Source organism: Syngnathoides biaculeatus, chromosome 13 (genome assembly GCF_019802595.1).
Source record: "Syngnathoides biaculeatus isolate LvHL_M chromosome 13, ASM1980259v1, whole genome shotgun sequence".
In the NCBI taxonomy this organism is placed as follows: domain Eukaryota; kingdom Metazoa; phylum Chordata; class Actinopteri; order Syngnathiformes; family Syngnathidae; genus Syngnathoides; species Syngnathoides biaculeatus.
Genome location: NC_084652.1, coordinates 19,541,995 through 19,564,512, shown reverse-complemented (window position 1 = coordinate 19,564,512; position 22,518 = coordinate 19,541,995). Strand labels below are relative to the sequence as shown.

General features: G+C 41.8%; 1 protein-coding gene across 1 annotated transcript in view; it reads right to left on the bottom strand.

Annotated features, from left to right (window-relative positions):
- LOC133511045 (cadherin-24) overlaps positions 1 to 22,518 on the bottom strand; it is a 160,931-nt gene that overhangs the window by 79,128 nt on the left and 59,285 nt on the right. Inside the window, exon 4 of the mRNA XM_061839632.1 lies at positions 8,611 to 8,778. Coding sequence (XP_061695616.1) covers positions 8,611 to 8,778 — 168 coding nt within the window. The remainder of the gene's footprint in view (positions 1 to 8,610; positions 8,779 to 22,518) is intronic.

Here is a 22,518-nt window from a genome sequence, read left to right as displayed (position 1 = left end):
CGTAGAAAGACATTGTTCCCCAACATCTCACAATTCATGGCCGCAGTCATCCTCTCTTGCAGTGCAGTTGTCCTGTCTCATTTTCAGAAAAACACCCCAAAGCATGATGCTTCCACCCTCATGCTTCACAGTAGGGATGGTGTTCTTGGGATGGAACTCATCATTCGTCTTCCTCCAAACACGGTTGTGGAATTATGGCCAAAATGTTCCATTTTGGTCTCATCTGACCACAAAACCTTCTCGCATGACTCCTATGTATCATCCAAATGGTCATTGGCAAACTTAAGACGGGCCTTGACATGTGCTGGTTGAAGCAGGGGAACCTTCCATGCCAGGCATGATTTCAAACCATGACGTCTTAGTGTATTACCAAGAGTCACTTTGGTAACGGTGGTCCCAGCTCTTTTCAGATCATTGACCAAGTCCTGTCATGTAGTCCTGGGGTGATTCCTCACCTTTCTAAGGATCACTGAGACCCCACGAAGTGATATCTTCCATGGGGCTCCACTCCGATTGAGATTGACCGTCATGTTTAGCTTCTTCCATTTTTCTAATGATTGCTCTAACAATTGACATTCTTTCCACCAAGCTGCTTGGCAATTTGTCCGTAGCCCTTTCCAGCCGTGTGGAGTTGTACAATTTTGTCTCTAGTGTCTTTTGATAGCTCTTTGGTCTGGGCCATGTTACAAGTTGGAGTGTTACTGATTGAATGGGGTGGACTGGTGTCTTTATGCAGCTAACGACCTCACACAGGTGCATCTGATTCAGGATAATACATGGAGTGGAGGTGCACTTTTAAAGGCGGACTAACAGGTCTTTGAGGGTCAGAATTCTTGCTGATAGGTGTTCAAATACTTATTTGCAGCTGTATAACACAAATATATCGTTAAAAAGTCATACATTGTGATTTCTGGATTTTTCTTTTTAGATTATCACTCTAACAGTGGACATGTACCTACGATGAATATTTCAGACCCCTCCATGATTTCTAAGTGGGAGAACTTGCAATATAGCAGGCTGTTCAAATACTTATTTTCTTCACCGTAATTGGGAGTTACTTACGGTAACTATATTCATAATGTATAATATGGCTACGAATCAAAAAACAAAACTTGTGGCCAAAATTATGCGAGACATACATATAAGAGACGGGACATGTTCAAATGACTGGTATGAGTAAGCCTCCTTTAAAATATCCGCTCTCCTTTTTATTCTGACCTATGTCCTCTCTCTCGTTGGCAACCCTTCTTCTTTCTTAACTATGAATCTAAGTTTATAATGATGTAATAAATGTGTTAAAGTGCAATATACGGTATACACAGCATCAAACATCTATATAGGCTCACCATTTAGGGCCTCCATTTACCCAGTCAATGATGGTACAGTCCAGTTGGGTGTGACTGCATTACACAATGTGCCATCGGCTTAACAACAGTCCCGAGCTTTTGGGATCTGAGGACAGTAACTGTTGAAGCTTTGCGTTGTAAACAACTTCCGTTGCTTAACAGTTGTCCAACTTGCGCCACACATAATGTGCTACACATTTGCACTAGAAGACTGGTCCGGACTGCTAATCAGCTCAGTTACGTTTTCAACACAAGGACTACTCACATGTACAAGCAGTGAGTCGAAAATTCAGCATGAGCAGAGGCTCGTGTATTTGAGCTGTCACTATTTTAAGATTGTGCCAGCTAAAAATGAAAATGTTGAACTTTTTTGTTGACTCTATGCTGTCGACAAAGTATTATATAGTTTTAAAACAGTCAAATTTGAAGAAACATTTCAAGTTGTTCAGTTACATGAAAGATGACAGAGAAAGTCACATTAATGGATATGTAGAAGACATGCTCCCGCCACACCAGGATTCACAGTGACACCCCACGGCTTGATAAACTGCATTCTTTGAAGCCGCCCTGTTGTGAGATAGCCACTGGCAGATGTCTGGTGGACCCTAAATTAATTATCAGGTGCCCAAGAAATTTACAGTTATCAAAGAGTCCTTTCTTCGTTTGAACAGACAGCAGACCAAAAGGTGAGCTCCTCTCTCCAGGAGACCAAGCTGAAACAAGGCGACACACTCTGGCATTGAGAGGCACTGCAAAGCCAAACTGTGAACTCGCAACAAAAGGAAGAATTCTGTTTTGATATTTTACGCACGCTCACGAATTATTCCAAATGTATGCCTTGATGTCTGTGTCAGTGTGTCAACTTTATAATCGCCAGTGTGAGATTTTGCAAACCATTTGTCTTGATTTGAGTCCAATCTGCATGAAATGTGTTTTGAACCATAAGCAGTTGATTTGCCAAGACTAAAGTATAAACAGCAATTCTATAAGCTTTAACTGTGAGTAAAGAGTACAAAGTTGTTGGTATTTTATATCAATTCATGTTTTTAAAACCATTTGATGGGTCAAAATTGTAAACTACATTCAAGCTGATGGGGGTGACCTTATCTGGTCCTCAATCCTATTCAATACACTCCTGGAATATTTAACCCCTGACTCCTACAGTTAGAAATGCTCTTCTACTTTTCTATTTTCACGTCCTGATTGGCTAATCTCCCAAGCAACAGGGTGGCCTCGGCCACCCTTCCACACTGCCCTCTTTTTGTTCGGCAACGCAGCCCGGTAACCGCAGGCCTTGGAGGTGGAGACCGTTCTCCCGAGCCTCCGTGGATCGCTGGTGCTAAGCCTCCGAAGAGTTGCTGTTGAGCTACCAGAGACACTCCCAGCCCAACGTGAGTTTTCACAACTTGTGAGTGGATCTGGGACCCAAGGCAGGGACGGAGACACATATATTCTGAGACATGAGAAGTGATGAACAGCAATTTTCATCTACAACCTTTTAGATTTGTTTCATTTTTCTGCATCCTTTTCCTCATTCCACTAAACCAGACCCCGTGCTTCCCTAGACGACAGACCACCCCCAAATACCAGTTGAGCTATGTTCATGAGTGACACAGCAGTGTTTTCCAGACAATACAATACAGTCTACAGTGCCTAATAATTTCAGGAAATGAATTACAACAGTCACACAAAATCCAAAAATCTCTTTGCTCTCCGTGGATTTGACTCAATCCAATAAACACACACATTCATATTTTTATCCCAGCAACAGATGATGATGTATTTCCCAATGTGTATGCCTACTTTTCATCTTTTCACCATTATTACTATTTTCTTTTATTAGACCCCTATGTCTTTCCCTCTATATCCCTTGTAGATATCATTAAATATTCTACAAAATTGCACTCTTGATTGTGTTTTGTGCAGGTTGTTTGAAAAATGAATCTCTGTTGTCTAAGACTCAATATTTCATATAATGTAGCAACCTTCAGATTATTAGACAAATAAAAAGGTTTCTCATCAATTTCTCTAAATTTTATACACCCTTTGTCAAAGACAAATCAGTTTGATTTTAAGCATAAATCGGACTAACCAAGAAGTGAACACAAGCATTTACCTTCCTTCGTATCTGTTTCCAAATTAATTCCATTTTATTTAAAACCCATATACTCTACACATATGAACAGGTAGATCCGACAAGCACTTTTGAGATTTGTGTCTATGAGAACACTAAGTTAGTGGGTGTAAAGTGTCATTGCATTCTGCGTTTGTGGATGGCATGAAAACCAAAATAACAAGGATGCCTGCACATACCGTACAATACAATGAATGAGGAACTGGGAACAATTGCTTCAAGGTAAGATTTTGTTGTTTACGGTGGGGTTACTTTTTTTTTGGTCTCGTGTTTTGGATTGATAGCAAATGCTTTGGTGTTGACAAAAATAGGAGTAGCATTAGTCACAAAGGATTGCTTTTATTATTATTTTTTTCCCTTTATGTTAATGAAATCTGACTATGATTATACATTTTTTTTTCATATAAAGAGTATTTATGTTAAGTCAGAAAGGTTGTTTTTATTTTACTTTTTAATAAAAAAATAAAATATTTTAAAAATGTGTTATTTTTATTTTGAGGTGGCTTTGTCAGCATCTGGTGTCATGATCCTGCTGTTCCAGCCCGGGCTGTGCGGGTGTCCGCGTGGTTGCGCTGATTGGGAGGCGCACACCTGCGCCTCATGCGGGCTGATTATCCTGTGTATTTATATGACCCCGATGACGACTGGTCCGGGCCAGATCGTTGAGCTTCATGTCCCGTTCGAGTACTCTCGTATCCCTGATCGACAACCCGTGTGTACTGACCTTCGCCTGTTATCCGACCGACCCCGTAAGCCTGACTCCTTTGGCACTTCTGCCTGCTTTGATCGTTCTCCTGTGTACCGACTCCTGCCTGCCCGGTCACCTGCTCTCTTCGCACGACGCCCCAACTACCGCTGCTGCACCTGACTGCCTGCCCGATCCCCGACCAAGGAATAATAAACGTTTCTCCCCGAACTACGTTGCATCTTCCGAGCCTTGCATTTGGGTCCTACTCCCGTTCCGATGGGTCGTGACAGAGCGATCTGGCCAACACAGGACCCACGTAAGGTAGACCGTCTGCCGGAGGACCAAGCCTGTTCGATCCGGGTAGGCTCCTTGACGTCCTCCGCTTCCGTGTCTTACGCTCCGCCAGCGAGCTATGAATACGTCCCGACCAAGACCTGTCCGGCTCCTCATATTCTTCTAGACTCTGACTTTTCGGAATATGAGGAGGACTTTGATTTGTATGACCGTCTGCCTGAGGACGACTCCGATGATTTTGATTATGAATCTCTTCGCCCGGTCTTTCATCCCAGTCAGGTTGGTCCACCTCCCCGCGTTTCCAGCACCCGAACGTCTTCGCCCGGTGGGTACAAGTACACCAATCCGTTTGAGGGAACTTGCTAGGCCATCTACCCGGGACCTCCGCGTGGAGGCCAGAGGAGACGTCCAGGTCGGGCGCTCCCTTGTGCCTCCCGCGGCGCGGCTACAAAGACTCTGTCCTCGTCCTCCCACTCCTCGCCAGTAACGGTGAAACCGGCAGACCCGAAGCTGGTGGCGAAGCTTCCAGCCCAGAGGGAGGAGGAGCCGCAAAATCGCGATGCGTTCTATCGCGAAATGCGGGCGGAGATAGAGTGGCAGAGCGCCGAATTGGCGGCTCTCACGGCCCAGGTCCAGCAAGGACTGGCGAACCAGCCGAGCTGCGCTGACGTCGCAACGGCGACGGACTCGCTGCTGACGCAGATTCACGCTGCAGTGGGAATGGACCCGCCACCTCGCCAAGTGCACGTTGCAGTGGGAACAGACTTCCCACCTCGCCAAGCGCACGTAGCTGTGGAAACGGATCCGCCTCCTCGCCATTCCTACGTCGAAGTTTTGGCTGTTCCGAGCAGAGCTCACGCGGCAGTTGGAACTGACCCATTCCCGAGACACGCCCACGTGTCAGTTTCGACGGACTCGTTACGGATTCATGCTCAATCGGGAGTTGGAACTGACCCGCTCCCGAGACACGCCCACGTGTCAGTTTCAACTGACTCTCTGCCAACTCTCGTTCACGTCGCCCTGGAAACGGATCCGCCACCGTGCCACGCCCACATCGCTGTTTCAACGACTGCACTGCAAGCTCACGTGGCAGTGGGGACCGACCCGATGCCGCCTCACGTTGCTGTCCAGGAGGTGGCGACGTCTCCGCGGCTGCTTCTCGTCCGTGCCCTAGAGTACCAGTGGCGACCGGCCCACAGTCGCTCCCCGTTCCTGCTTCGTCAGCGACCGGTCTGCGGTCGCTCCCCGTTCCTGGTCTATCGGCGACCGGTCCGCGGTCGCTCCCCGTTCCTGCTCTGTCGGCGACCGGTCCGCGGTCGCTCCCCGTTCCTGCTCTGTCGGCGACCAGTCCACGGTCACTCCCCGTTCCTGCTCTGTCGGCGACCGGCCCGCGGTCGTCCCCTGTTCCTGCTCCGACGGCAACGGGCACGTCCATATGTTCCCGTCCAGGAGGTGGCGTTGGTGCCACCACCTTCTAACGTTGCTGTCGAGGAGGAGGTGGCACTGACGCCACCTTCTCACGTTCCTGTCCAGGAGGAGGTGGCGACGGTTCCCCAGCCGCCTCATGTTCCCATCCAGGAGGAGGTGGTGATGCCGCCTTCTCACGTTCCTGTCCAGGAGGTGGCGACGATTCCCCAGATGGCTCACGTTCCCGTCCTGGAGGAAGAGGTTGTGATGCCGCATACTCACGTTCCTGTCCAGGAGCTGGTGACGGTTCCCCAGCCACCTCACGTTGCCGTCCAGGAGGTGGCGATGGCGCCGTTGCCTTCTCACATTCCCGTCCAGGAGGAGGTGGTGATGCCGCTGCCGCCGCCTTCTCACATTCCTGTTAAGGAGGAGGTCGCGATGTCGCTGCCGCCTTCTCACGTACCTGTCCAGGAGTACCAGCGGCGACCGGCCCACAGCCGTCCCACGCCCCTGTCTCAACGGCGACAGGAGCTGGGGAGTTCTGTTGAGCCACCCCGGAGCTGGAGAGACTTCAGGATGGCTGTCATGGTGGTGGTCATGGCTCGGGTCCTTCTCTCCATCATCCTCTTCGCTCCTGATGGCTCCCAGTCGCTTCATGACCTGGCCTAGTTGGTGACCAATCCACGGCTGCTTCCTGACCAAGCCTCAGTGGCGACCAGTCCCTAGTCGTCTCGCAACCACGGCGTGGGAGGTTCTCGTCGGGAGCAGTTGCCTGCCTTGGTCTGGTTCCTGCTTCGCCGTTTGGTTCCTCACAGAGGTCGTCCGCCCGAATCGCCCCGTGGGGACCCTGGTGCTTGGCGTCCGGGTCGTCCTCCTGACCTGTCCACCCGGACGCCTTGCGTTTGGTGGCCTGGATGGCCACCAGACTGAGATTCGGGGGGGGGGGCGGGCCCTCCTCCAGACCCCCCTTCCGCCCGCCCGTGCCTGTGTTAATTATTGTCTGTTTCTTTCGTTTAGCCACGTCTGGGAGACGTGCCTTTGAGTGGGGGTACTGTCATGATCCTGCCGCTCCAGCCCGGGCTGTGTGGGTGCCCCCGCGGTTGCGGTGATTGGGAGGCGCACACCTGCTTCTCATGCGGGCTGATTATCCTGTGTATTTATATGACCCCGATGACGTTGATGATGATCGCGTTTCCGTCACAGGGCAAAAAGAGACTAACAGCCACACTCACAATCACAAATAGGGGAAATTTAGAATGTCCAATTAATGTTGCATATTTTTCTGACGAAACCGGAGTGACCGGAAAAGCCCACGCAGGTATGGGGAGAACATGCCAACGCCAAACAGGTGGGTCTGGGATTGAACCCAGGACCTCAGAACTGTGAGGCCAATGCTTTTCAGCTGAACCACCGTGCTGCCTAGTTGCTTTTAAAATCTAGTAATTAGTAGAGTAACTAAGATATTCTTAATAGCAATGTGAAATAGTTACTTTTTCATGATAACTGTGCCAACGCATACATAAAATACTTTCTGCATCTTTCAGTTAGTTTGAGTCTGCATTTGAGTCCCTTTCAGCCTCTGTGTTTCTTTCTTCTTTTTCTTTATTTTTGCATTCAAAAGATTGAAAAATATAACTTGACGTGGGAAATTGCTATTCGGGAGCATAGAACTCGTAATGGTGTTTCTCAGTCATTTTCATAGATAGATAGATAGATAGATAGATAGATGTGAATGTGGTTGGCTATTTAATGTTGTAACAGTTCCCTTTTATTCTCCTGATTTCCATTGCAGTCAGAAAATGGTTGCTACTAAATTGATGAAGTTCAATGTTCAAATTGTGTCCATATTTCCTTACTACTTTGTAAATAAATGCATTGTTTGCATTCATGGCCCTCATTTTTTTTAAATAGAACTTCTAGTGGGGTTCATTACAAATCTAGAAGACAACTTTAAATAATCTAATGCCCAAAATGTGGTTATTAGCCTATACCAGTGCTGATCTTAAAAGAGAATTCACTAACCAGGATATCAGCCTCCTTCTGGGTATTAAAAAAGAAAAAGTTGAACAGTCTATTCCAACTAGGTCAATCACGTTGAATAATCCAAATGTTTGGATGATTACAATTGTCCTCCACTCCAGCTTTAATGATTCTGCTTGAAAATAATGAGTAATAGAGATCATGGTATTTACCGCATACATTAATTCAAAGTTAATCAGTCTCACGGTCAGAATGCATAAAATACTATCAAACGCTTTTTAAACAAGCTTGTTAAATTGGTCCAAAAAGAGGAACTGCTGAATTATTATTGCACAGACGAGTGAAATCCCCGAGTGAATATTTGATGAGGGCTCTTGTTGTGCTGCAAGAGTCTCCTCTACCTGGCTGCTGCTGTGAAACCTCTTATGAGACCTGCAGGTCAAAAAGGTTAAAGAACCTTTCTGGCCGCTGTTGAAAACAAGCAAGCAGTTTGGCCCATCAGCGTATGAAGCTGAGTGTGTTATTTTTACAAACAAAAGTAAGAAGAAAACCTTAATGTAGCACAAAGATGACATTCTTTTCAAAATTCACGTAATAATGAATTGCCTTAACAAGGTGCATTCTTGTCTGTAGTTATAAGGATCCATGTTCGGTTGTGGGGGAGGTCTTATGCACGCTTTTCTATATTTATAGTTCCAAATCGCCAACATTCTGTTATTCATTCCCTGTGGGAGGTAGCCTGAATTGCTGAAGTTACTCACTCTGAGTGAAGCGTGGGGGGTTGTCATTGACGTCAGAGAGGGTCACCGTGATGGTGGTGGTCCCAGATAATCCTCCTAAGTGGCCTCCCATGTCCTTGGCTTGGAGGACCACGAGGTACTGGTCCTGGGTCTCCCTGTCCATGTCCGGGACAGCTGTGCGCAGAATACCTGGAGAATATTTCAAGTTTTTCATTGAAAGTCTCAGAGAAATGTGATTATTAATGTACTTTAGCTTGTATTCATGTAAAGTTTCACTGCCTTTTCTTCCTGTGGGCAATTTCTGATATTTTGCCCTCTTATGTAGTTAAAATATTCGAAACAGTTCTCAGTAGGATGCACTGCGTACGTGACTTCAAACTACAACCACAAAAATCAACACATTGCTGTATTAATATCCCTTGACAGTGTCACCTGAAACATAATGTTATCCTCATGAGAGCAGAATATTTAATGCAGCTCCTGTACTAAACCTCATTAGATTGTGCACATAAAGACTCTCATCATTTATTTATGCAGCATAGTAATATTTTCAGCAATTTATTTTGCTGCAGTAACTTGTTTTGACACCTCATCAGCATTTTTTTAAACTAATAAAGTTCATCACAAACTTCATTCTTAATCGTTTACTGCTATGTTACTTTCATTACATTAGAATTATATTTTCACAATTACATTTGACTGAAATGAGAGTTTTTAGGCATTAACTATTCATAGACACCATTGCTTTTTATTGCAAACTTTACACGTGACCTGCCGTTAAAGCCAAATGCTTGTATTTGACCCGCCATAATAATATAATAACAGGGCCTCAGTAACTAGGAACCTCAACTTAATACTGATCAGCATTATATTTGCAAAAACAATCCCAAAGTGTAATCATTTTTAAAGTTTTCTCCAAAAGACTGTAAAATCCATAATTAAATGTGTCACCAAGGCATACAAACAGTTCTTAACAACTGGGCGTGATCATATTTTGCAGCTTAAGAATCCCACTGGAGTTGCTAAACTCTATGGCTATTTTTTTTTTACCATTTAAAATTCACAAGTAAGATGTAAATTCTTAAATTAAGTAAAAAAAAAATGTACTATTGAAAATGCACATCTTATTTCAAGCAACATTTCCTACATGATGTACATTTTTTTTTTTTTTTTTGCTTTTAATATGCAGACTGAATTCATAAGATCTCTCTTTATCCCCAATTTTTTTTTTCGGGATAAGCTTGTAGCTTCTAGTGAAGGCTGAGTCAGACTTGCCTTGAACGCTTCCTTAGTTCTGTTGCTTTAAACTGCCAGAGGACAGCGTGAGGCACTGAACTCCAGTGCCCCCAACCCCCTACACCCCTCTCTCATCTATGTACATTCCTATATGTATTACAGAATGATATGAACCCTCCGGTCATTTCGTGCTTTCTCATCTTTTTCAACAGTTATTTTCAGAACTTTAAGATCTTGGACCGTAATTGCAGTCACATTCTGCAACAGCTCTTGAAATACACCGGCCATACACATTCCCAGCACAAAATGTGATTTTTTTTCATCTTGAGGCAACCACCAAACCCCCTCCAACACATCAATTCTTGCCACCTTTCATCTTCCACCTGCAGCCCACTGCTTCTGGTTCCTATTGGTACACAGCTTGCCCAGTCTGTGTCCAGTGCACTGATAGTTTCTTGTTCAGAGTTAATCCCTTCTTCAGGTGGAATTGTTGTGTCTAATCCACAATACATCTCTGTACATTGTCTCCTGTTCCCTGTGAAATAAAATACAATTCCTGCTCTAGATTGGGGCTAATTGAAGTGAATCAAATTTAATTTATTAACACAAAAAGACTCTGTTCATTTAAAATTTAACACGCCAGAAGCTACACATGCGGATAAAATGTTGTTAAGTGGTGTTTGTTCCAGATGCTCTGCAGCTCTTGCCTGGAATGTTAATTAGTTATTTACTAGGTTCCAGATGACGAATACATGATTATCAGAGATTAATTGTTTGTCCTTCTTTATAGATTCTCTGCATGTGAGCGTGTGTTACCATGCCCGTATGCGTATGTGTAGGATACTGGTGACCAGTTTTGTGAAGTATCTCCTGAGTATTCATAACAGAACTTGAAACCTCAACACGGAATCAAAATAGTTTTCAAATTTGTATTTAGTTCTTCATTATTATCATCCACCCAATTATTTTCTGTACTGCTTATCCTCACAAGGGTCATGGGAGTGCTGGAATCTATCTCAGCTATCTTTGTGCGAAAGGTAGGTTCCAGCCTGAACTCGTTGCCAGCCAATCACAGGGCACATAGAAACAAACTATCATTTGGACTCACATTCACATCTAGGGACAATTTAGAGTTTTCAAATACTGTAATGCATGTTTTGGGAAGTAGGACGAAACCGGAGTACCCAGAGAAAACCTGCAATTCCACACAGGCAAAGCCAGATTTGAACCCGGGTCCTCAAAGCTGTGCGGCAGGTGGGCTAACCATTTGTCCACCATTCCACCGTCATATCCACCCATCCATTTTCTTTGCCGCTTATCCTCACGAGGGTCGCGGGGAGTGCTGTCAACAGGCGGAAGGCGGTGTACACCTTGAACTGGCTGCCAGCCAATCACAGGGAACATGGAGACAAACAGTCGCACTCATAATCAAACCGAGGGGCAATTTCGTGTCCAATTAATGATGGATGTTTTTAGAATATGGGAGGAAACTGCAGTGCCCAGAGGAAACCCACGCAGGCACAGGGAAAACATGCAAACTCTACACAGGCAGGTCCGGGATTGAACCCGGGACTTCAAAACTGTAAGGCCAACACTTTACCAGCTGATCCGCCGTGCCGCCTCCACCGTGATATATACATATGAATTAAATATACATATGCGCCAGAATATATTTAAAACTATATATGCTTTCCCTGTGCCTGCGTGAGTTTTTGTCTGGGTGCTCCAGTTACCCACCCCGCACTCCTACCCCCCGACCCGAGAGTAAAAGGAGAAATGCGGATTCCTAATGAAAATGGAACCATAGACCACGTTCTCAATCATGATCGTAGCTGGAGCAAGACTGCACTTTAATTCCTACAGCATTGCATGTACAGGATAGTGTCGCATGCTGACATTTGTACTTTTTTTTTTATTTGTTTTTTCCTTTTTACCTATGCAGTGGTGTTTTTTCTTTTCTGTATCACAATGAAATAGACTGAACAAATTATAGTAGAGTGAACAAAATTGTAAATGTGACTCTTGTCCAATTTCTTACAGTCCCTCTTCTACTTGAACTAAGGCTTAACTGACAATTTAAAATAAGTGTCGGCCAATTTTAAGCCATAGTATATACAGGATCAGTACATCCCTCCAGTGACAGGGACGGACTTACCGTAATTTCCTGCCGCGACTTTTTTCACACGCTTTCAACCCTGCAGCTTTTATGGTGATACAGCTAATTTGTGCATTTTTTCTAACCGCCGCAAGGGGGCACTCTATTGGAAAAAATAAGAGTGAGACCGGTTGAATATATGTGCCGAGGAAATGACTTTTACCGGTACGTTTTTTTTTTAACTGGCCTGTTAGTGCTGTGCTGGCGTGTTGCTACTGTGTAGCTGCCACGGCTGTTGTTGTTTTTTTTACCAGTATGTTTTGTTTTTCTTTACCAGCCCGGTTCGTGCTACCGTGTTGTTGCTATGTTAAGCTAAACTATGGTATTAAAACTTTGAAAATTATTTCTGTGTACCGTCTTTCTTTGTAAATATCTTGTGTTTCAATGTGGGTTTCAATGTGGGCAATTGCGGCTTTTACACAGGTGCGGCTTATGTATGTACCAAATGGTATTTCCTTTACAAATGTACTGGTTGAGGCTGATAATCGGGTGCGCTCTGTCGGCCGGAAATTACGGTAGATTATATTGCCGACATGATTTAGCAATTTGTGTTGAGTTTGCATTCTTTCCCCGTGCCTGCACGGGTTTTCTCTGAGCACTCTGGTTTCCTTCCACATTACAAAAACATGCAACATCAATTGGAGACTAAATTGCCCCTATGTGTGATTGTGAGTATGACTGTTGTCTGTCTCCATGTGCCCTGCGATTGGCTGGCAACCAGTTCAGGGTGTACCCTGCCTCCTGGCTGATTAAAGCTGGGATAGGCTCCAGCACTACCGCAACCCTCGTGAGGATGAGAGTCTCAGAAAATGGTTGTACATGTTGCACATGTAAACAGCTGACGTTGATTAATGTACTTTTTGTTTGCCTTACTTTGTATGTATATCCTTTCAATGGTATCGTATAGTGTAGTGTAGTCCTGCAAAAAAGCAAATGACAGACCATGAAAGACATGCACCCCGAGAGCACAATACTGTCTATTGTTATGGGTGATAGCACAGAGAAATGCATTACATATTGATCACCTTCTCTCTGTAAATGACCCCGTTATGCTGTGGTCCGGACGACATGGCAGATCATGTTCAGTCATATTCAATCTAACTGTTCTGAATAAATAACAATGTCAACATTTTGCAGCATGGTTCAAAAGTGTGGCCAGCTGAGTGTGTACATTTTGAATATGTCTGCCAATGATTGGGGCATTGAGAGAGCGGGTGATTGAAAAAGACAGACAGGGTATTGAGAAGAAGGTAGACATGTTTGGAATACTAAAGATTGTCACATCTACTGGACGTTGTGTGGGAATCGCCTTGAACTAAATGATTAAAATCAAAAGTAACTGGCGTGCACAGGTAGCTTGAAATCAACAATCAATCTGTCAAGATTGACATTCACTAAGGAACACAACAGCATCAGTCTGTGTCCCATCTGGGCAAAATAAAGGCGTCTTACTAAAATCCGTAGCCTCACGTTGACTTGAATTGTAGGAGCCTAATTAAATCAATAAAGCATCCATCAAGGATTAATCCAAATCCTTCAACTCTGATCCACAATTTCATTCAAAGGTTCAGTGCTTATGGATAACCATAAACTCTGATCTTAATAGCATTTAAAAAACTAAGGTGCCCTCTGCCAGTGTAACCCTCTACTTGTCCTTGGGTGACTCATATGAGGTAAAAGGATATTGAGAAAAACACACCGCTCACAAGAATTTTGAGCTCTCAGTAATCTGTTCAATCTAACAGTCCACAAACCTCTACTGACACACTTCTTTTTGATTTGCTTCATCCCGAGGTCAGAACTAGAGAGCTATTGCAGACTTCAGTTGTTGACACATGCCCCTGAAAGCAAAAATACATTTCTGCCAATTCCTACTTGAATGAACCTACGGGGATAATTTTGTGTTGGAGAGAATTGAAAGAATTGAGAGATTGCTTGATTTAAACAGTAACATACTGTATGTACTTTAATGATTCCTTGATTTTTTTTTTTTTTTTTTATAAAAGTAAGTTAGACAACAAGTAACTTCATCATCTACAATCAGGAGTATAGTAAACCAGTGATAGAATGAACTACATCTGAAGCCACCCAGGAAAAACTCTATTACCATGTACGAATTTGATAGTTGACCAAAAAACTGAAGAGAAAGTGGTTCAGCAGCTTAAACCATCAATGAGCTGACTTGACTCAATACCATCTGACTTTTTCAAAGCTATTGCAAAGTCTATGCTGGCTGATTTGCAGCAAATAATAAATAGCTCACTTCAGTTAGGTGAGCTTGCTAAAGCTCTTAAAGAAGCTGCCATTAAGGCTCGTCGAAAAAATAGAATGCTGGACAGTTCCATGTTAGAGAGATATAGACTACTCTCAAATTTCCCTTTCATCATTAAGATTATTAAGAAAGTTATTTATAATCAACTCAGCAATTATTTGAACTTAAATGGACTTTTTGAGAAATTGCAATCATGTTTCTGAACTCATCAAAGTACAGAATCTGCTCTTATCGAACTGTTAAATGATATATAAGGTTGACTACTGACTCAGGAAATGTGTCGATTCCGGTTTTGTTGGATCTCAGTGCGGCTTTTGATACAGTAGATCAGAATATACTACCGAACAAATTGGAAGCATGGGTAAGACAAAATTGAACAGTCCTTAAAGGGCTACTGACATCCATATATACATTTTAAAATAGATATTGTGATGAAAACTACATATAATATTATATTCACTTAGATGTCTATATGAAAAAAAATGAGCGGAGAGTGTGTCATTCATGTGCAAAGTTGCGGAAGTCTCACTCGACATCCCAGTGGCAGCCATATTGCCTGCAACGTCATTTGCAGATGTCCTACTACAGGTCCTACTTGAAGAAGAGGAGTTATATTTTGTAACCTCTGGAAGTGCTCAATCTCAACGACTCGCAATGACCGACAGGGTCACTAAAGGGTCAGTTCTTGGATCCCTCCTGTTCATCCTGTATATGCTACGCTTGGGTCAAATTCTTCAGAGTTTTTATTTTGACTCTTTTAAGCTATACAAAACTGAGATAACTGTTTTTGGCAATAGCAAAACAAAGCAAAAGTATTTGTGTAGCACACTTCATACACAAAGTAACTCAATGAGCTTTACATGATTAAAAGCATTTAAATATAAAAATGAAGACGTTTGAAAATAAAAAGTACCATTAACACAGGTTTTATGCACGAGAAAAAAAAGAGTTTCTAATCTGGATTTGAAAATACTTACACTGCGGACTGACTTCACGTGTGTTGGTAACTCATTCAATTTTTTGCAGCGTAATAGCTAAATGCTGCTTCACCATGTTTGCTTTGAACGCTGGGCCTCCACTGTTTGACCTGAGTCTGTCGATCTCAGACCTCTACGGGGTTTGCATTTCATTAGCATTTCTTTCATGTATTCAGGACCGAAGCCATTTAGTAATTTATAGACCAGTAGCAGAACCTTAAAATATATTCTAAAGCTGACGGGAAGCCAGTGTCACGACTTCGGAATTCAGGTTATATGCTCTGACCTCTTTGTTCTGATCAAAACCCGAGCGGCAGCATTCTGAATAAGCTGCACCTGTTTAATGCTCTTTTTGGAGACCCCAGTCAGAAGATCATTAGAATAGTCAAGTCTTCTGCTACGGGTCTATGTATCACAAAACGGTGTAGGTCCTGAATACATGTAAGAAATGCTAAAGGAATATAAACCCAGTTGGGCTCTGAGATGGACAGACTAAGGTCAAATAGTGGAGTGCAGTCTAAAGCAAGCATGGTGAAGCAGCATTTAGCTATTGTGCGGCATACAAATTGAATAAGTTATCAATCAGACACGTCAGCCCCAAGTGTGAATGTTTTCAAATCCAGATTAAAAACTCTTTTTTTCTCTCATGCTTTTTAGAACATGGCTATTTTTAAATGTTATTTCTTGCACAGTATGCTGTTTTAAATTGTACTTTTATTTTTTTCTGTTTTAAATGTTTATTTCTCTGTTTATAAACAATTTAGTCATGTAAAGCACATTTAGTAAACGTATGTATGAAATGTGGTAGATAAATATATTTGCTTTGCTTTGCAATAATATCACTTATCCACAGTACGAAAAAGCATTACAGACAATACACAATACTAAGTAATACACTTCACACAACTTACAGAATTACATCTTAAATTAACTTATAGAGGAGTCTAAAGCTGCTTTGATAAAAACACTGGAAAGGTTCTTGAAACTTGTAGATTGTGATTGTTGTTGCTTGTTTAATTTCACATAAATTCTGGAATTATCTGCAATATTAACCTACTCTTTTAAGTGTGCAATGCATTGTGGGTTGATTATTGTGGTGATAAACGTTTTACAGTTTGAACAGTAAATAGTTCCCCTCTATTACGTTAGTTCTACAATGAAAAGTTGTTCATTGTGTGCCTACAGTGAGAAGCACTCTCATCCACATCCTCATCATATTTGATTTATTGACTCTATTCATTATTTGTTCATGATGAGATTTGGTCCATGTACTGTGAGTGAATAATTTGTCATGTTTAGTTACGTTGCTCAGTGCTGTCAGCTACAGTATAATGGCAATTCTCATGTTTTCTGAAGTTCTTCAGCAAAGCAGTCAGCATGAAGCAGCTCATTTAAGGAAAATGACAGAAATAGTGTAGTTATTTTTCTATTTCTTGAAAGCCTGACTGTGGGTTGCATGATAAACAATAGCAAAAGCAAGGTAGTTTGCCAGCTGTGGAAATTGCTATTACCCATTAAAGCTTCTTAGGCCTGCCACACACTGCGTGATGCGGTTGAACCCATTTTGAGCCAATAATTCCTTAAAAATCTGAGTTGCCGATGCACCTCCACACATTGAGCGATTGGTACATGGACGCCCAAAATAGCAAGCCTGTGTAGGTGTTTTGAAGCTGTATACCGTATAGTGTAATTTAGCATAATTTTTAAAGCAGAAAAGTCTAGATCGGTAGTTAGGGGAAGAGGCAGATTGGTGAAGACAAAGGACCCAGGTGAGGTGGTTATTTTAAAGGAGTCCTGCTGACTCCATTTATTTGAACTTACCCAGTGTTCACGTACATTTACTTTGCTTTTTATTGATAGAAACAGAATATTTGATGCTTCCTATAGGACAATAATTTGGCTCTGGGCGGTGCGGCACCCGATCGTTGTCTCGCTTGCGTAAAAACCCAAAATATATTTTGACCGTGAGAGAAAACCTAAAGGCTTGTTCGTATTTTGATTGGCTGTCAGCGCCAACATTGCCACGGTGTGCTCCAGCGATTAAAATTTTGAATCACAGCAAAAACAGTGGCCGACTGATTGGCCACTCGTGGAAACCAAACAGCGCACAATGCACGACAGTTCAGTCGGGTTCTGCCACGTCATTTGGCATTGCTTACCTTGTGTAACTCAATTTCCGCAGTAGTAATGTGCATTGTCTTGAATAAATAACTTAAATATGACTTCTTTCTTCAAAATTGCAACACATTTAATTACTCTTTACACAAAAAAGTGTTCATATAAGAAAAATGTGTTACTAGCATAAATAATGCCAAATGGTCAAGCATATGTGAGATGGATAAATGCTAAGCGTGATGCGAAATACAATGGGGATGTGTCTATTTGCATGTGTATGCCAGTGTGTATTTCAGCAAAGAAGTCCACTGGCAAGAGCTGGGCAATGAGAAAGACATTTTTGCATTTTTGGGGGAAGTCCACCGACAGCTTGTTTGCATGCTCACCTGGATTTGTAAATTGTTTTAGTTGTGTTTACACACACTTCTGCAAGCTGTGTGTTTGTGTGCACACCCTGCTCATGATTAAATCCACTTGTTTGCACATACAATGTGTTTGCAATGGACCATCTTGAGTAAACTTGCTTTTCTGTTGCATATGTGCATTTGTCAATTCATATTTCATGCATTTCTTTTCCCACTTGCTGACCACGACACTGGGCACTTTTGAACAAGCTAGATTCCTTTCCAGTGTTGTGTCCAAAATTATTCCTTGAAAAAAAGAAAATATTTCTCTGTTGGGCATATGTCAGAGCAGGATTGCATCTTATTATATTGGTTGTAGTTGCTACAATATATTGTGTTTATGAATTAATGTGTGTTATTGTGGTTCTTGGTTGGATAGTCCCTTGAGAAAGCAATTGCTGTGACATGGCATTACATAGATAAAATTGACTTTACTTAAAATCATAAATTGGAGGATCCAAGAATTCAATGTAGTGAGGTAATGCAATGTAGTGAAATGATACACAGGTTAAGTCCTGAAGAATTTGTAAAATATTGTATCACAATGCAACTGTCAAAATGTCCAGCCAAAGGGTCGAAGTGAAGAGACTCACCTCCATAAGTGTTACTGAAATTTTTGGTAGTGTAGTTAATAACTGTTTTATGATCTTGACAATTCAATCATGAAACAAACTACTTTAATTAAGATATTATGGACAGCAGCACGGTGGATCAGCTGGTAAAGCGTTGGCCTCACAGTTCTGCGGTCCCGGGTTCAATCCCGGATCTGCCTGTATGGAGATTGCATGTTCTTCCCGTGCCTGTGTGGGTTTTTTTCCAGGCACTCTGGTTTCCTCCCACATCATAAAAACATGCAACATTAATTGGACACTCTAAATTGCCCTTTGGTGTGAGTGTGGCTGTTGGTCTCTATGTGCCCTGCAATTGGCTGGCAACCAGTTCAGGGTGTACCCCGCCTCCTGCTCGTTGTCACCTGGGATAGGCTCCAGCACTCCTTTCAACCGTCGTGAGGATGAGCGGCAAAGAAAATGGATGGATAGATGGATGGATATTATGGACAGCCAAGAACCAGGAATGCAGGAATGGAGGTATTTGAGGTTCCATTGTATGTTTTCTAAAGTACATATAGTGTTTGTTTTCAGCTATGAAAGAATGGACCATTATAGAAAGATCAGTGGTTTAATACTTTATGCATCTATTTTCTTAGCCGTTTATCCTCCCAGAGTCGTGGGCTGTGCTGGAGCTTATCCCAGCTGTCAACGGGCAAGAGGCAGAGTACACCATGAACTGGTTGTCAGCCAATCGTAGGGCACATGGAGACAGACTATAGTCACACTCACAATCACACCTAGGGGCAATTTAGTTTCCAATTAATGTTGCATGTTTTTGGGATGTGGGAGGAAACGGGAGCGCCCGGAGAAAACCCTTGCAGACACGGCGAGAACATACAAACTCCACACAGGCGTGTCCGAGATTAAACCCGGGACTTCAGAACTGTGAGGCCAACGCTTTCCAGCTAATCCTCCGTGGTGCTTATTACATTATTATCATATTATTATTGTTATTATCATGTGAAAAGGAAAAATGTTCTCTTGTGTTGATGTTCACAATGGAGGTAAACTTTTTCTGCCTTGATTGTACTCAACGACCTTCAGCACTATGGATGGCTACATATGCGGTACAAAAAGAAAAAAAAATAGTACTGCAATGAATCATTTGAAACCAAGCTTAAAATGTCTGCAAACACATAAAAGTTGGATTAACACCCCCATCTTAATTCATTGGAATCCAAATTCCTCGGGCATGTATGCACTTTCACTTAAACACTGGAGCCGGCTTTCTGTCAACAGTATGCTCAGTGGCTGAGTGGTATGACATTCACTGTAACTCGCAAGAGAAGAAGAGGAAAACTGGTGTGAAGGGCTGGGGTCAGGTTTCTGTTTGTACAGACATAAATAACCTCAAGCTACATACGGTTAAAGAAGTTTTGGTTTTTAAAGGAATGGAAATGAAATGTTAAAAAGTGTCAGAACTGACTGCTTACAGCACTTTTTCAAATATAATGCATTCATGTCATGTAGAGAGAGGTGTTAACTTCCTTCAATACTGTAAAGTTAGAACAACAACCCTAAAAAGATTTTCAACACCTAAGCACCTTAGTACTACCCATTTAGGTTCACCAGAGAGTAGAACTATCTATTGATCCATTTTCTGTACTGCTTATCCTCAAACAGGTTATGGGCATGCTGGAGTTTATACCAGCTATCTTAAGACAAGAGCTGGGGAAAACTCTGAACTGGTCATCAACCAATCACAGAGATTTTAGAACTACTCCCACATACCAAAAAACTCAACTATCTAAATAAATCCCAAGTAATAATTCAATACACTTAACCAATTGCAAAATGGAAAAAAGAAATCTCAGTTTCTACTGACACTGATGACTCGGCACGAATATGTAAAAATGCATTCTCAATGACAAAAAAAAAAAAAATTAAACGAAATAGTTATCGAAATCTAATCCATTTCAAACTGTTGTATAGATCACATGTAGCACAATATAGAATGCATAAAATGGGTTATTCAAAATCAAACATGCAATTGTTGAAATGAAAATGCTCCAGACACTTTATTTCATGCTTTTTGGCATTGTAACCTTTTAGAGTATTCTGGTCACCTGTTAGACAGAAACCTTCCTTAGTTTTGAACTGTAGAATTCCTGCTTCTCCGAATATTTGTCTCCTGGGTGATTTAAAATGTGTAGTTTCCAACTATCATCCACAAATAATAAGACAATTTGACTGTTGTAATGCTACTTGTGCTCAAATATCTCGGCCAGGAGTGCTCAATTTGTCAATCGTGACTGATTGGTAGTGTTTATCGATCGCATGATCGTGTGATGAAATGTTTTTTTAAAAATCATCCTATTATGCATCCTATCGCTTGATACAGATCCACCATTCTCCAAGGGTAAGCAGCTGAATAGGACAGGCTAACAAAAAATGGGGGGGGGGATGGTGGTATTTCCATCCAACATGTATTTTGAAATGTGCCATCATGACAGTATCCAAGCATCAGATGGGTGCATTTTAACATATTTTTTCCTCTTCACTATTGATTAGAAAATACAGAAAATATTTTAGTATTTTGTAAATTCATGATTAAAAAAATCTGTCTTTAAGTGCACCTCTTATGAAACTTTGCAAAAAATTAATGTGTGAAGACCAACCACAAGAGGTAAAGTTACATTATTGTAAAACTCCACACTGCATTCAACATTCTATTTTCTCTGCTTTTGAGCACCACCATAATCAAAAGAAGTAGATGTCCTTTGTTTAAAAAAAAAACATTAGCACTTAAACCGGATCTAAAGCATTGAAAAGTTCTCCATTTCATCACTAAATTTGTCCTAGTTACTGTTTATAATTGACCTTTCATTGCAACCGCTTCCGTGTTGAAATTTTCGCAGGCATATCAGCCAGTTATTGTGGCCCTAAGCAAAATTTTAGATGCCGCCACCTCCATCAGCAATTTACGTCACGTTATTTAAAAAAAATTATATAAAACATTTTATTAATTTCGATGATATGGTGGAGCAACTCATTAGACCATCTACATCACTGTTCTAAGGACCGGGGTTGAAATCCCAGCCCTCCCTGTGAGGAGTTTGCATGTTCTCCCCATGCCTGCGTGGGTTTTCTCCGGGCACTCGGTTTCCTCCCACATCCCCAAGACACTCTATATTGCTCCTAGGTGTGATTGTAAGTGCAACTCTGTGATTGGCTGGCAACCAGTTCAGGGTGTACCTTGCCTCCTGCCCAATGACCGTTGGGATAGGCTCCAGTACTACAGTGACCCTTGTGAAACTAAGCGTCTCAGAAAATTGACGGACGGATTTTATTCATTTCATTATTGAATAGTTACTGCCAAACAGGTCAAGTGAGTGGCTTTCCCCACAGAGAACAAGCATGTACAAATCAGCCGCAGGAGAGAGTATTTATTAGTATCATTAGTTATAATAATAATTTGGCATTGCTCACTAACTCATTTCATTTGAGTTTCAACTGAACATGCAACATTTTGCTTTTGTCAAATTTTATTTTGAATTTCAGTTTGACAGTTCATTAAGAAGTTTAATTCTTAATCAATCACTGACAATGAGGGGTATAAAGTACATTGGGTGAATTGGCATTTGATTTCGATTTAGGAATTTGACAAAAAAACAAATCTAATAAAAGAAAATAAGCTACTGCATATAAGTGCAAGTAGTAACAGAAACATAATGAACACATTTTTATTACATCAAACATCAGTTTTAGATTTACTCATGCTTCATATTTCCCCATCAAAAAATGTGCTGCGTCACTTTTGTTTTAACGTTTCATTTTAACAGTTTCCTTAAATGTGAATATTTTACTGAAATTGACATCATTCAAATTTATTACTCAATCAAAAATCTTTTAATTTCTATACATCATTTAAAGTGCAACTACTGTCATAAATTTTAAAAATGTACAGTGCCGTGATAAGGTATTTGGTCCCTTCTGGAATTCTGTGTTTATCACACACAGTGGTTTCAAATCATCAAACCAATTCTAATATCACTCAAAGACACCCCAAGGAAATACAAAATGCATTTTTCAAAAGGCAATTAAATTTATAAAGGCACAAAAAAATACAAACCTTTCTGACCGTTTGTGAACAAATAATTTCCCCCAATAAATCCCAAAGTGTCTGTGACGAATGACAAATTTGGGAAAGGTGAGTTCA